This window comes from Equus quagga, chromosome 13 (assembly GCF_021613505.1).
Source record: "Equus quagga isolate Etosha38 chromosome 13, UCLA_HA_Equagga_1.0, whole genome shotgun sequence".
NCBI classification, from domain to species: domain Eukaryota; kingdom Metazoa; phylum Chordata; class Mammalia; order Perissodactyla; family Equidae; genus Equus; species Equus quagga.
The window spans coordinates 63,267,004-63,281,467 of NC_060279.1; the positions used below are offsets into that span (position 1 = coordinate 63,267,004).

Below are 14,464 nucleotides of genomic sequence, written 5' to 3' on the forward strand. Positions count from 1 at the left end.
GCTGCCTGACTGGAATGAGGGTAGCTGCGACGACTGCGGCGGCGGGAGCGGGGCCGGCCATGGCGGTGTGGACGCGGGCCACCAAAGCGGGACTGGTGGAGCTGCTCCTGAGGGAGCGCTGGGTCCGGGTGGTGGCCGAGCTGAGCGGGGAGAGCCTAAGCTTGACGGGCGACGCCGCGGCGGCTGAGCCCGAGCCCTCTCTGGGGCCGGCGGCGGCCGCCTTCAACGGCCTCGCGAACGGCGGCGGCGCCGGCGACTCGCTGCCCGGGAGCCCGAGCCGCGGCCTGGGCCCCCCGAGCCCGCCCGCGCCGCCACGGGGCCCGGCGGGCGAGGCGGGCGCGTCGCCCCCGGTGCGCCGGGTGCGGGTGGTGAAGCAGGAGGCGGGCGGCCTGGGCATCAGCATCAAGGGCGGCCGCGAGAACAGGATGCCGATCCTCATCTCCAAGATCTTCCCGGGGCTGGCGGCCGACCAGAGCCGGGCGCTGCGGCTGGGCGACGCCATCCTGTCGGTGAACGGCACTGACCTGCGCCAGGCCACCCACGACCAGGCCGTGCAGGCGCTGAAGCGCGCGGGCAAGGAGGTGCTGCTGGAGGGTGAGCGGGGCCGGCGGGCGGCCGGGCGGGCGGCGCTGGGCCGGCCGGGGCTCACTTTGTTTCTGCCACCCTGCCCCCTTTGCGGAGCGAGCCCGCTCCCTCCCCCTCTGAGTCCTCGCCTTCCCCTCTGCTAGTGACCTGGCTCTCCCTAGACCCCGTGTGCTGGGGCTTCGAGGATGGAAAAACTGATATTCCTTGCGGGAAAAGTTGGGAGCCGCCTAAGTGTGGCTTGCAGTCCCTAAGGAAGACTCGGTAGAGAATTAGTAAAAAGCAGGCGCGTTTCAAGCCCCGCCTCTGCACGATAAGCTGACACTAAGAACTAGAGGGAGACCGAACGGCTCCAGTTCTGGAGGTCTCTCTTTGCTTCCTGAGAAATGCCGGGTTGGCATTTCATCACTCCCTTCTGGCTCCCGGGGCTGGTGGGTCTGTTAAAAAAAAAAAAATCATCCACGCCGATGCCAGCGGTATACTTGGGCAAACCACCAAAACGCTGGTTAATATATGGGAATTTAACCCATCATTGGCTCTCAACAATAACCAAAGGAGATCAGAGTACTTCATTGAAGCCAGAAAGCTGAAACAGCAAGTTTGTGTGGTTAATGAGCCTTGTTTAACAGTAGAGGCTCACGTGTTTGAACATTTACTGCCAACTAGAGTTTTGCCTCTTTTGCAAGAGACTGGTGCCAACTTCCTACCATTCACAGGCGGGCTGCTTCAAGCTTTAAGCTTTTTAGAAGCTTGAAATGTTAAATCTCAAGATGTGTTTGAATAGCTAGGCTTATTATTTACCCTAAGTGTATTTGTGATCTGTAACCTGGATCTTTTATGATGAATTTATGGAACTAAGACACAATTAGATCGCATCTGGTTGAAGGACTCATGGGTGTTGGAGGGTATAGAGTATTGTAAATGTGATCTGAAAAGCCAGTTGCTTGCTTCAGAAATTTTTGAGCCATTGGCTTTCTTTCACTGGTGATTCAGTCATTCGAGAAGCATTTACTGCTGGCTGTATAGAAGAGAATATAAAGGATGATGTGTCTCTGGTTGGGGAAATGATAGAAAAATGCAAAACATCTTACAAGCTATTGATTATGTAGTGCAAACTATATAAATGCCAAGGGAGTGCAAAGTTAGGAAACAGTGAAAATCAAGATTAGTCAGGGAGGACTTTTTCAAGGAACTGAATCTTGGGCCAGGTCTCCAAGGAAGTGATGGACATACACAGGCAGAGATGAGTCAGGAGAGTATTCCTAGCAGAGGAAGAACAGAGGGAAGGGGTGGGGAGTAGGGATAAGAAAGAACCAATCATCAAACTGAGAGGCCAGAAGTCCATCTTGGCAAAGTGATTTTCATTTTTTCCCAAATCTTGTAAATATTTGGGAAAATATTAGTTTGCAAGTAAATGATTTAATATGCTCTGAATTCGTGTCCTACTTTTATGATATCCTATTTATGAGTCTTATTTATATCTCGCTTATACGTGGGCCTAGAAACTGCTCAGAAATTGGTGTTAATAAAAGTAGTAAAATTATAGATTGTGGCTTGTGTGGTGCATGTGTAAAAAAAATTGTTACCGTAAACGTGTACCTTGAAATTGGTCTAGCTGTTTGGTTATAAATTCCTAGAGCCAGAATATTGAATGTGGTACTATTTATGTAGTACTCAGTGGTGATGGGCAGATGTTTCAACTCTTTACACCATATTTTTTTTAAAACCCAGTTTTTGTTTAGATATAATTTGAACGTGGTATTCATACCAAGTAAATGAAAAGCATGTAGTAGATGCTTCCCTGTATTCATTAGTCTAAAATAGACCACATGTGCTTTTAGGAGTTTACACATGGCAGCATAATGCCATATTTATTGAATGCCTTTTTACCTAACACACAGGTTCTACTTGATTTTCCCATTTTGTAAAAGACAAGCAGTTTTTGTCCTTATATGTGTGGGGAAGTATGAAATTACACTTTTAAGCCAAGGGATATAAAAATAAAATTACTTGGAATATGCAGAATCACTGAAAACAGTGATTTCATTGAACCAGTCAAACATTATTTAAAATCAAGAGCTGGTGTCCCATCCAGGTAGGTCACTTTTAAAAGATAGATTTTCTGCTTAGCATTTAAAGTTTTGACACTGTATTGTCCTTCCATTAGATGTCTCAAAACTTGAAAAACTGACTTAACATAGCACAGTGATGCTCTTTGTGGTGTGGGCAGGGAATTTCAGACATGTCCTCGCCACCCCGAAGCAAAGGAAAGCTGTAGTCTCTGGTTGCCTGTGTTTAGGGAATTGAGCTAAATGATTCGTTTTTGTCTCATGGATTTGTGGAGATCATTCATTCATCCATCAGACATTTATTCAACTCCACCATGTGCCAGAGGTACTTGAAGATGCCTCATTTCTGCCCTCAGGAAGTTTGGAGTTGATACGAGAGAGAGAGGAAATAAGTACAGCAAGGCTAAAAGCACTGTTATTATAGAACTCTGGAGAGGGCATGCACAAAGGAAGGAGAGATCTCTAGAAAACCATAGTCGGGGTCAGAGGTTGAAGATGCCCAGGAAAAGATTGATGGAGAAGTTGAAGCTTGAATTGGAATTTCTCTTCCCCTAAGAAGAGAAAGCTGCCATCAGTTAAGAGACACAAGTGAGAGACGTTAAGAAGTTATTCTGCCCAGTTAGGGTAGAGTACAAATGACAGATGTGAGTTTGTTTCAGGCTAGTGGTTTGTAACCCCAAGGCAAGTTACTCAACCTTGCTAAGCCTTAGTTTCCTCATCTGTAAAACCAGGATGGTGATAATACCTCCCTCAGAGGTTGTTATTCATTTGACAGTTTATGTGCTGTGCGGTTTTTTAGGGACTGGGAATACAGCAGTAAACAACAACAACAAAAAGCAAAGTCTGAATGAGGAAGGTAGGACTGGGTTATGAAGGTATGCCGAGAGTTAAGGAAGACACTCTCAGAAGAGCCAGGATAACAAGTTGTTAAAATCCAAGCCTCCGTTTTACTTGAAAAGAAATACATGATAAGAATATGAATTATTTTAGGTGAACAGGTTAAGAATGAGCTTGCATTTCTTGGATGCAAGCACATTTTCTCAATCATGTTTTCCTATTTTTCTGTCATCTCTCATATAGGCCATTTTTTTATCCTTAAATTTTGAATTTCAGTTTCCCACTCCTCTGATTTTTCTTCTTTCACAAGTACTACTCAGAACCTTAAAACTTGCCATTAACTGTGTACTTGTAGTTTTGGGTAGTGACTATCATTGTTCCAGAGGTTAGGGAAGACAGTATAAAGAGTCCAGCTTAAGTGTGATATTTGAGAAAAGATCAGTATTTTTGAAGCACTTCTCATTGGAATATTGTTGGAATATCATCTTTTATTGCCTAAATGTGATTCTAAAAGTATTCTTATTAAATCTACTGAAAAGAAAATTGTTAAGCTTGTAGAGGAAGTGGACTGGCATAAAACTTAACTTCAGAATTGAAAATAATTTTTGTATCTAGAATGGTTTGAGATTTTGAGTGTCATATACAATATGGCTCTTTGTGTATGTCAGGGGACATGTAACAAATACTGCTGATTTTATTAGGCTGCTAAGTTAGAGAAGTTGGTTTGGATTCCTGCACTGCCACTTTTCTTCATTGTGTGTTAGACAAGTTGAGAATCTCCTAAGGAAAACATTTTACATTTTCTTTGGACTTTGCATGCATATTCATTAATCTGTCTCTTAATTAAAACAACGAAATTGTCAGGACATTTGTGTCCCTGTGTTTGTTTCTTTTTGTTTAACTAGCCCCTTTATGTTTCACTTGAATGATTAGACATGTTTATATGAGAAACTGTCTTTGTAACCAGATTATTTCTTACAGAGTCTCCTTCATGCTAAAATATGCCCTTCAAATTATTATCAAAATATGAAAAGTTTATTCTAATACAGAATGGTTATGAAAATTCTAATAACATTTTTAGAAACATAACCAGGCTTTAATTTGGATCTCAACTGATAACTCAGTAACTTCAGCTGATATAGTCCCTGTTCTGTAGTCCTTCCCAGATAAAGGTTACTTTACTTTGTGATCAGATACGTCTTTCTACATAAGGGACGAAGTACAGCCTGTGGCTTTGAACAGTATTCTGCTGTTCTGAGCTGACTAACTTTTCAAGGGTCCAGTCACTGTCCTTGGCTAGGTTAGCACACTATCCTAACTGAAGAACTTCCACTAAATAGTATAATAATGCCTTATATTTTAATCAGGATTTTTAAATTATCTATGTGTTTTTATCTGTATTTTCTCATTTGACCTTTACACAGTCCTTCGAGGTGGTGGGCTATTTATCTTTGTTTTCCAGATGATTACAATGAAATTCAATAAAGTTAAGTGAGTTATCGAAGGTCTTAGAATTTCTCTTGATTTTTAGGGGAGAAGCTTGAATGTTTCCTTTGGGCAAGAGAAAAAATCTTACCTGGAATTTATTTATTTATTATATGCTTATTTTGAGGAAGATTAGCCCTGAGCTAACATCTGTCAATCCTCCTCTTTTTTCTGAGGAAGACTGGCCCTGAGCTAACATCCGTGCCCATCTTCCTGTACTTTATATGTGGGATGCCTACCACAGCATGGCTTGCCAAGTGGTGCCATGTCCACACCCAGGATCTGAACCGGTGAACCCTGGGCCACCAAAGTGGAATGTGCGCACTTAACCACTGTGCCACCGGCCGGCCCCTTACCTGAAATTTAAAAAGTTGTAAAGTCTCATCTTCCAGATGAGGAATTAATGACCAGAGACTGTTAAGGGTATGTTTAAAGTCACCCAGCTAATTAGTAGTGAAATTTGAACTACAACCCAGTCCAGTGCTCTCTCCTTTGCATCATGCTGCCTACCTCTAACCAGTCAGTCAGATCTTTTACCATCTCCTATGTATCATCATGTTGCAATGTGTTGTGAGAGATCACTGTACAAAAGAAGTTGAAGGTGGTCCGTGGCATCAAAGAACTTAGAGGGGCTGGCACCGAGGCCAAGTGGTTAAATTCTCGAGCTCCACTTTGGCGGCCTAGGGTTTCTCCGGTTCGGATCCTGGGCGTGGACATGGCACTGCTCATCAAACCACGATGAGGCGGCGTCCCACATGCCACAACTAGAAGGACCCACAACTAAAAATATGCAACTATGTTCTGGGGGGCTTTGGGGAGAAAAAGGAAAAATAAAATATTTGAAAAAAAAAAAAAGAACTTAGATAGAAATTGGTGAGAGAAAACTACCACAGAGAAAGTAATTGCTAAAACTGTCTTCAAGAGTTCTCTGAAGGGAATGATCAATCAGTCGGGGGTTGGAAGAGTTGAGTAGGACTTCATTGGGAAAGGATAATTTGGTCTGAGGCTTGTAGGACAGGTTGCTTCTCTGTAGATAGAAGGCAGTCCAAGTTGAGGCGGTAACCTGAGCAAAAGCCAAAATGAGCATGACATATGATGGGAAGTGAGGAGAATGGGAACGGACTTAGGGGAAGAAAATAAAGCTGGGTAGATAAATAGGAGACAGATTATGCGAGGCCTTGAAAGCCATTCAGAGGAATTTGGACCTTTTTCATTCTGTCAGTCAACATTTATTGAGTACCTATTGCAAGTAAGGTGTTGTGGTAGATGCTAGGAATTCAAAATTGGGGGTAATCCCTGCTCTTAAGACGAGTAAGGAAACAGTTTTAGCAGGTTGTGATAACTGCTTTCAAAGAGGTGAGAACGTGATGCACTGGCAGCAAAGGTAGAAGTGCAAAGGAGACAGCATGTCAAAGGTAAGAAAGTGATACATAGCTGGTGTGTTGAGAGAAGTAAAGCATGGTAAGGTATGGAAAGTGTGTGCCTAGAGAGCAAGCTGGAAAGGTAGGCAGAGGCCAGATCATCAAGGGCCTTGTATGCAGTGCCAAGCAGTTGTCTCTAAGTGCAGTTTACATTTACTTTTCAACCTGAAAAAAGAAGAACTTGAACTTTATTAATACTTAATGTATAGATGACCTGGTTCTCTCACGCAGTCTTATGAGACAGTGCCATTACACATTTGATACACAGTGTGATGTCTCAAGGGACGAGTGGAAGCTTCACAAAGCAGAGGCGTTGAGAGTGGTGACCTTACTAATTTGTCTATTATCATATTGTAACTTATTGTGATTTACTTGAGCCTAGTTGAGTGGATTTATGTTATATTATCTGCTTTTAACTAAATTAATATTCACAAAATGAACAACTGACTTAAAGATTTGCACAAAGTAACCATGGATTGAAGATAATTCTAACACTGCAAGCAGTAACAAAAAGGTAGAGTAGACATTTCTGCTAGTAGGAGCTCTTCATCACATTTCAAGGTAATTATATCAAGAAGTCAGCCTAAAAAATATAATTGCCAAGAAGACTATTTGAAATATGTGTTTACACACATTATCATTAATAATGAACTTCAGTCTAAGAGTGTATTCTACTTCTAATCATATAGTAGCCAATGATAGTATTACTTCATTAGGGATATATTAGTGTATTTAATTCATCTTTATCTCATTCTTTCTTGATTTCTATATTTTATATATGATTTATAATATATATGCATTAATGAATATTCATAGATTGAGGGTGTATACTCAGATTTTTACTGAGGGTGTGTACTGTCAAAAGCTTTAGGCCTGGGGAGCTGCCCATGATTTAAAGTGCTTTAAACAAGGGAGTGATGTCCTAGAAGGTTCAGAGTGGCAGATGGACTGTAGGAGATCAAGAAATGAGGTAAGAGAAAGCAGTTAGGAGGCTGCTGTGACACCATAAGGACAGTGAGATGAGATAGGACAGTATAAAGCTGAAAAATCTAAGGAGATAGAAACAGCAGTTCTAAATGATGAGTTGGTTTGGGGGCTAAGGGAGTAGAGGATAATGCCTAAATTTCTGGCTTGGGAAACCGGATGACTATGAAACCAAAATGAATGGGAGAGTAATTAGTTCTTTGAGTAAAGGTAAGGAGTTCAATTTTGGACATGTTGAATTTGAGTTACCTGTGTGACACCCTGATGCAAAAGGCCAGTAGCCGGTTTGAAGTACAGGTCTGTTGTCAAGATTAGTGTCAGTATTGAGCTGAAGATTTATGAGATGTCAGGGTAGAGGTGGTAATTGATGCCATGAATGTGGATCAAGAGAGTGCAATTAAAAGGAGAAGTAGAACCAGGATTGAACCAGGCGGAACCCTTGCATTTAAAGTGAGAGTGGAGAAGAGGAATCTGGAAAGAAATGGTCCAGGAGGTAGGAAGAGAGTCTGGAGAAAATGGTGCAGTGGAAGGCAGGGAGGCAAGAGTTTCAAAAAAGAGGGGTTGATCAGTATCTTCAGATGCTACAGAAGCCAAGAAGGTAACAAAAGAGTCCATTGGATTTGTAATTAGAGAAAAAGATCATTAGAGTTCTCTCTCTATTTTATTTTTCTCCCTTTTTCTCCCCAAAGCCCCCCAGTACATAGTTGTATATTCTTTGTTGTGGGTCCTTCTAGTTGTGGCATGTGGGACGCTGCCTCAGCGTGGTTTGATGAGCAGTGGCATGTCCACACCCAGGATTTGAACCAACGAAACACTGGGCCGCCTGCAGCGGAGCGTGTGAACTTAACCATTCGGCCACGGGACCAGCCCCTAGAGTTCTCTTAAGAGCAGTTTCAGCAGAGTGACGGGAACAGAAGGCAGTGAGTAGACCATGCTTTTTAAAAGCTTCTCAGAAAAATAAAAGAAGCAAAGGTGGTAACTGGAGTTGAATCAAGTGTCCAAGGAGCTTTCACTTTTGTGGTTGTTTGGTTTTTATTTTATTTTGTTTTAAATGGGAAAAAATTGGTACATATTTGTACAGCAAGGAGCAAAGGCCAACAGAGAGAGGGAGAGGTTGAAAAGATAGAAGGGGTGGGGAACTGATGCAATCCGTTTCTGAGCCAGGAAGTGACCTGATGGGAACAGAATTTTGGGTTGGCAGCTGTGGATGCACTGGATGCTGTGCGAAGAGGAAAGACCAAAGGTAGGAGAAACTACAGCTGTTGTAGTGAAAAGCAGTCCTAGGCAGAGGTGATAACCATTGAAGGGGGGGTGGTGGTGGCACTGGGAATACAGTGGAAGATTTAATTCAAGAAACATTTTAAAGCAGATGGTTCTTGCCAGAGGAGAGCACAATCCACCAGGGATCTTTTCCTACCCAGACAGCCTCCTTCCAACTGCCTGTTCACCCAAAGATTTGGTATGTGTAAAGAAGCTTTGGCAGTGAGCCTCTGTTACTAATACAGATGTTTGATCCCTCAGAGACATTAGGGTAGAATATTGAGAGCCACTGTTTTAAAGCAAGAAATGACAGGATGGGACTGCAGATTGGGTATAGTGAATTATCCCTGAGATTTCTTTTTCTTTTTTTTTTTTTTTGAGGAAGATTAGCGCTGAGCTAACATCTGCTGCCAATCCTCCTCTTTTTTCTGAGGAAGACTGGCCCTGAGCTAACATCAGTGCCCATCTTCCTCTACTTTATGTGTGGGACGCCTACCACAGCATGGCTTGCCAAGTGGTGCCATGTCCGCACCCAGGATCCGAACCGGTGAGCCCCGGGCCACCGAAGTGGAACGTGTGCACTTGACTGCTGCGCCACCCGGCTGGCCCCAGCCCTGAGATTTATATCCAGGGACAGTAGAAGAATGGTTATTGCCAGTGAGAAAAAATGGGATAATTGGGAGAGTGTTAAGCTTATACCATTCAGCTTCTTTATAAAGCTCTTAGTTCGTGTTACTCTGTCTGCTAGCTGTGGGGATTGAGAAGAAAATTTTTAGTTTATAAACATTACATCTAGTCACACAGCTTGAGAACTTATTCTTCCTTTAAAGGATTTTTTTTTTTCTAGATTAGACAAAGGAGCTTTTGGTTCCTCTAGAGAAATGATGGTGTGTTCAGGTGAGTTTAATATTTTGTGTCTGAAGAAATACAGTTGATTTGGTTCCTTTATTGAAGTGCTGTTCTAAGGAAAATACGGTGATTCCTTCATAAAATTTGTGTTTAATTTCAGTGTAACAACAAAACTCATGAAATAATTTTGTATATGAACAAAGTGCCAGTGATTATGGCATCAGTAGATGTGCTTTTTGGAAAGAGTAAGAGTTAGAAAACTCAAATTTTGTTTCATTTCTGTGAACTGGCTCCCAAGACATGGCTAAAATGCTTTGACATGCTATAACTGGTTAAGAATATGTGAAGTACAAATTTTTTTTATTACTTTGGCTTTTCTGCCACATTTTTTCTTTCTACCGCCTTCTGACCCTCTTGTTTTTAAATTTGCAAATTATGTAGAATGCTTTGTGAAAAGTAAACTTAATGGGATAGAGAAATGAGAAAATTGAGTCGTGTATCTTGCAATTTAATCTGTCATGTATATAAAATGTTACACCTCATACTTGGAAAATGGGAAGCTTTGATTTTTCATTGAAAGAGACTCAGAAAAATTATAGATTTATTTATTTTTGGTAAAATGAGTTGATCAGCTAACAAAAATTTTTTTAAAAATTGTGTGCCTTATTCAAGGCTCTTCTGGTCTCAAAGCACAGAAACCTATTCAAGCTAGTTCAGATAAAAGGTTGGAGGTATTATAAAGATATAGAGAGTTCTTTGGAAAAGCTGAGCAACCAGGCCTCAAAAATGTCAGGAACCAAGGCAGTGCTGAGAACCACTGCTTTCTCATTCTCATGTCTCATCTCAGAGCTTGTCAGTTTCTCTTTGAGAATATCGTTTGCAATAGCTTTGTTCTAGTCCTTTTATGGTTTCATTTTTTATATTTAACTCTTTAATCTATGTAGAATTTATTTTGGCATATGATATGCAGTAGAGATTTAACTTTATTTATTTTTCCAAATAGTTAACTGATTTTCTCAGCATTATTTGTCAAATAATCTGCTTGCGTGCATTGTCTGATAGGTTGATGGGGCTGCCTGGAGTGCCATGTGGGGAAAGCTTCCAAAGCCATATCTGAGTTCAGCAGGAAAGCTTAATTAGTGATGTCTGCAGTGAGTCTGCAGGGGTGAGATAGAATATGCGTGCTGCATATCTGGCACCGCAGGTGTGACCTGTCCTTTCCTCATTGATTTGCAATGTACCTTTTTTATATAATTTAATTTTTTATATTCTGCAGTCTGATTCTGGATTTTCTGTTCTATTTGAATGTTTTGTAACATTCCACACTGTATGTTGTACCTTTTTTTTTTTGCTGAGAATGATTTACCCTGAGCTAACATCCATGTCAGTCTTCCTCTATTTTTTTAGTACGTGGGCCACCAGCATGGTGTAGCCACTAGCAGAGTGCTGTAGGTCCGCGCCCAGGAACCAAACCCAGGCCGCCAAAATGGAGCGTGCTGAACTTAACCACTAGGCCACCATGGCTGGCCCAGTACCCTTAACATTTAGTATCTGATAATTCAAGTGGACTATACCAGGCAAGAAAAATTTGGAAAATAACAATAAACAGGTGCAGACTGTTATAGTTACTTATTTATCCAGATAAATTTTGGAATGATTTTATCATTCTTACAAAAAAATCCTTTGAGATTTTGATTGAAATTGTATTAAATCCGTAAATTAATTTGAAGAGAACTAATGTCTTTGTAATGTCTTTTTCCAATCATCCTGCCAGAAATACTGGGCCTCGCTCATCCATGTTCCAATCATTTGGCAAGGAATATGGGATGTTCCAATTGGCCAGGCCTATATCAAGTACTCACCTTGGAGCCAAGGAATAGGGCTCCACATGAACTGAAAGTGAGGATTTCTTAAAGGATAATCAAGGTGATGTTACCAGAAGGAGGAAAAATGGATACCAGGCAGACAGAAACAGCAGATGTCCCCTATAGTGTTCTAAAAATATCAGAAGATGGTATTAGAGATTAATGAGAGACTACCATATTGGTTAAGAGATTTAGAAACTTTATAGACAGCTGTAAAAGGAAAGCAAGAAGAATAAATTTGCTTGGGTACAAATGAGCCAGTTGGAACTTTTCAAAAACTCTTGACACTTTAAAGTGAATAGTAAATTATTCTCAGCGTTTATTTTAGTGGCAGTTTGGATATCACTTTTGTATGAATTTCAAGCAACTTCACAAGCATGCATTATGATGATCATTTTATAACTGGAACAACACTATATAAAGCTCAGGGACAGGCCTTGAAGTTAGAGATAGATTGGGATGGAGAAAAATCTTTGTGTATCAAAATAGGCATAGACCATTTTTTCAGTAAGAATTATTTTGGTTGGAGAAACCCAAACCAAACTAAGCAGAAGTGGAATGTATTGCCTCATATAACGTAAGACTGGGAGTGGATCTAGGTTTAGGTCCGGAGGGATCTAAAGGCTCAAATTATCTTGGCTGCAACATCTCCTGCTGTGGAGAGTCTAATTCTGTGTAGTCAACTCAGATGGTGCCACAGTTCTAGGACTATATTGCCCTAACTTAATAACCCCTGTGAAAAAAGAAGTTTTTCTTGTAGCACCCACATATCAGTCTCAGGAAGGACTGTAATTAGCTCTGCTTTGTCTACCACTTAAAACAATAAATAAACAGTGATACTATTGAGAGGTTACTCTGCTAAGCTCTTTACATGCATTATCACAATTTATTCTTTTAATAGCCTTGTGAGGCAGGTAGCATCATGCCCATTTTAAATATGAAGAAATTGAGGCCTGGAGAGATTAAATAATTTGCCCAAGGTCACAGTACTTAGGTGGTAGAGGCATAGTAGTTACTCAGATTTATCAGACTCCACAGCTCTTGATATTTACCATTATAATAGACTGCTTTGTGGATGGATCAGTTTAGGTTAAGAAGCTAGCATGTCTAAAGACCAACAGGATTTGTTGTTGTAAGTGGCTTAACATGCAGGAAATTGTGCTCTGGATTCTGTGAGGCTGTGTGTGTTTGGAGGTTATCATTAACGTCTCCCAGTCTTTTTCTCTGATTTTTCATCCTGGGCACAAATAGTTGGCTGTATGTGATTAATCAGCTCATACTGAATACCCACACTCTGCTAGGCACTCTGGGAGAAATGGAAAGAAAATATGAGCCCCACAGGCCCTCCTTTTAAGAAGTACCCAAGATGGGTTTATAATGCTGATAAACTGTACATAAATTAACCCAAATTATTTTATACAAGTGATAGAAAATGCTGAGAGAACTTGGAATAAAGGAGCAACTAATGTTAGGAATGTGTTTTGGGTCAGGTGAGAGAAGGGTAGGACATGGAATGGGAGTGAGAGGTATGGAAGACAGAGGTAGTATATGTGAGGCAAATGGCATGTCCAAAGGGCGGATGGGAACAAGCAAGTGATGTTCAAACTCCAGCAAACACATTTGATGAAATAGCTGATTTCCAAAACTCTGGAGTAATAACTTAATAATTTTAATGTTTTATTAGTAAAAACAATACAACTGACTTTTTAGATATTCTCATAATGATTATATTTATCTGCTAACTGCTTCGTAAAGCAAAAATAATTTTTCTTTTGTAATTATTCTAGCCAAACATTTTTTTGTTAGCTCTTCCATTTTTAATATATTACTATGTTATTTTATTTTTGGAAACATCACTTTTAGCAAAGTAGCATTCTCCAAACTGTATCTACCTTTACAAATAAATGTCTGCCCAAATGAAACCAATCTGTTTCACTGAACACTGAGTGACTCGGGTTTACCTTCTTATTTGCTGTAATTGTTGGCAAGTAAAGGTATTTAAATTGTTAGCTGTTTTCATTGCAACAAGGGCTGTCTACAATTTAGAAAACCACAGTAATGTATACTATATTTTAGAGTGCTAAGGATAAATATTATGTATTAGTCTCTTTAAAGATTATTAATACGTTCTACAATAAAACTGCATTTGTTTTTACAGTGGACATAAAGTAAAAATAGTTGAAAAAATTAAGCTGGTTCTGGACAAATATAAATTCTTGTACGAACAACAAAAAAAGACTAAAATGAGTTTCTAAAAATCACTACTCACCACAGATGTTTTAATATTCATCTACTTTGGCCATTTACAATGTAATAGAGTTGATTTTTGTACTTGTTAATTTCATTTTAGGATACAGAGTAATGACAGTACTCACAAGATTAGTATAAAGCATTTATTCTGGAAAATAAGGAAATGAAATAATTTTAAATGCTGCCAAGCTGGTTTTTAGCATCCAGATCTGGCAGGTAGTCTCAGACAGCCATATTTGTATGTATATTTTTACATATGTATTTTGACAAGAAAAATGTTGTCCTCGCATATCTTTCCTCTGCTTCTCTCCAAGGAGATTATGGTTCAGAGAAAGACCTAGTCTGCTCTTATTCCTCTACCACCTACCAATTTCCTCCCACTATTCTCTTTTTATTTCTCCTATTTCCTCCTACTTCCTCTGTGCTTGAGTCTCAAAAGAACTCTTTGGGATCCTTTAAGCATCTCCAACCCTCGGGATATAGTTACGGAAACTACCTGTCTTCTGGTACCAGAAATGCTTTGGTTCCAAACTGAAGCGTGAGAGGACAAGATACCTGGGAAAAAATACAGCAAAGCAGTTCGGATGCCATTAGCTCTCTATGTGACCTTGGAAAAATAGTTTCAACATTACAAGACTTACATTTCTTATCTATTAAAAATAAGATGCCTTCCAGTTCTCATATTTTATAATTCTAAATATGAGATAGAGAATGAAAAGTTGTAGTTAATATAGACTATCTACAAATACATGGATTGTCAGAGAATTAGAATATAACCAAATTATTTTTAACAGTAAAACTATTCTAAATATAATTGAATCTTTTTTTGATCATTCAGATGGAACCTCAGGATTTGTAATAC

The 14,464-nt window shown here is 40.2% G+C and overlaps 1 protein-coding gene across 1 annotated transcript in view; it reads left to right on the forward strand.

The window, feature by feature from the left end:
• SNTB2 (syntrophin beta 2) overlaps positions 1-14,464 on the forward strand; it is a 98,288-nt gene continuing 83,824 nt past the window's right edge. The window contains exon 1 of the mRNA XM_046680328.1: positions 1-594. Within this exon, the coding sequence (XP_046536284.1) occupies positions 15-594 (580 nt within the window). The 5' untranslated portion in view covers positions 1-14. The remainder of the gene's footprint in view (positions 595-14,464) is intronic.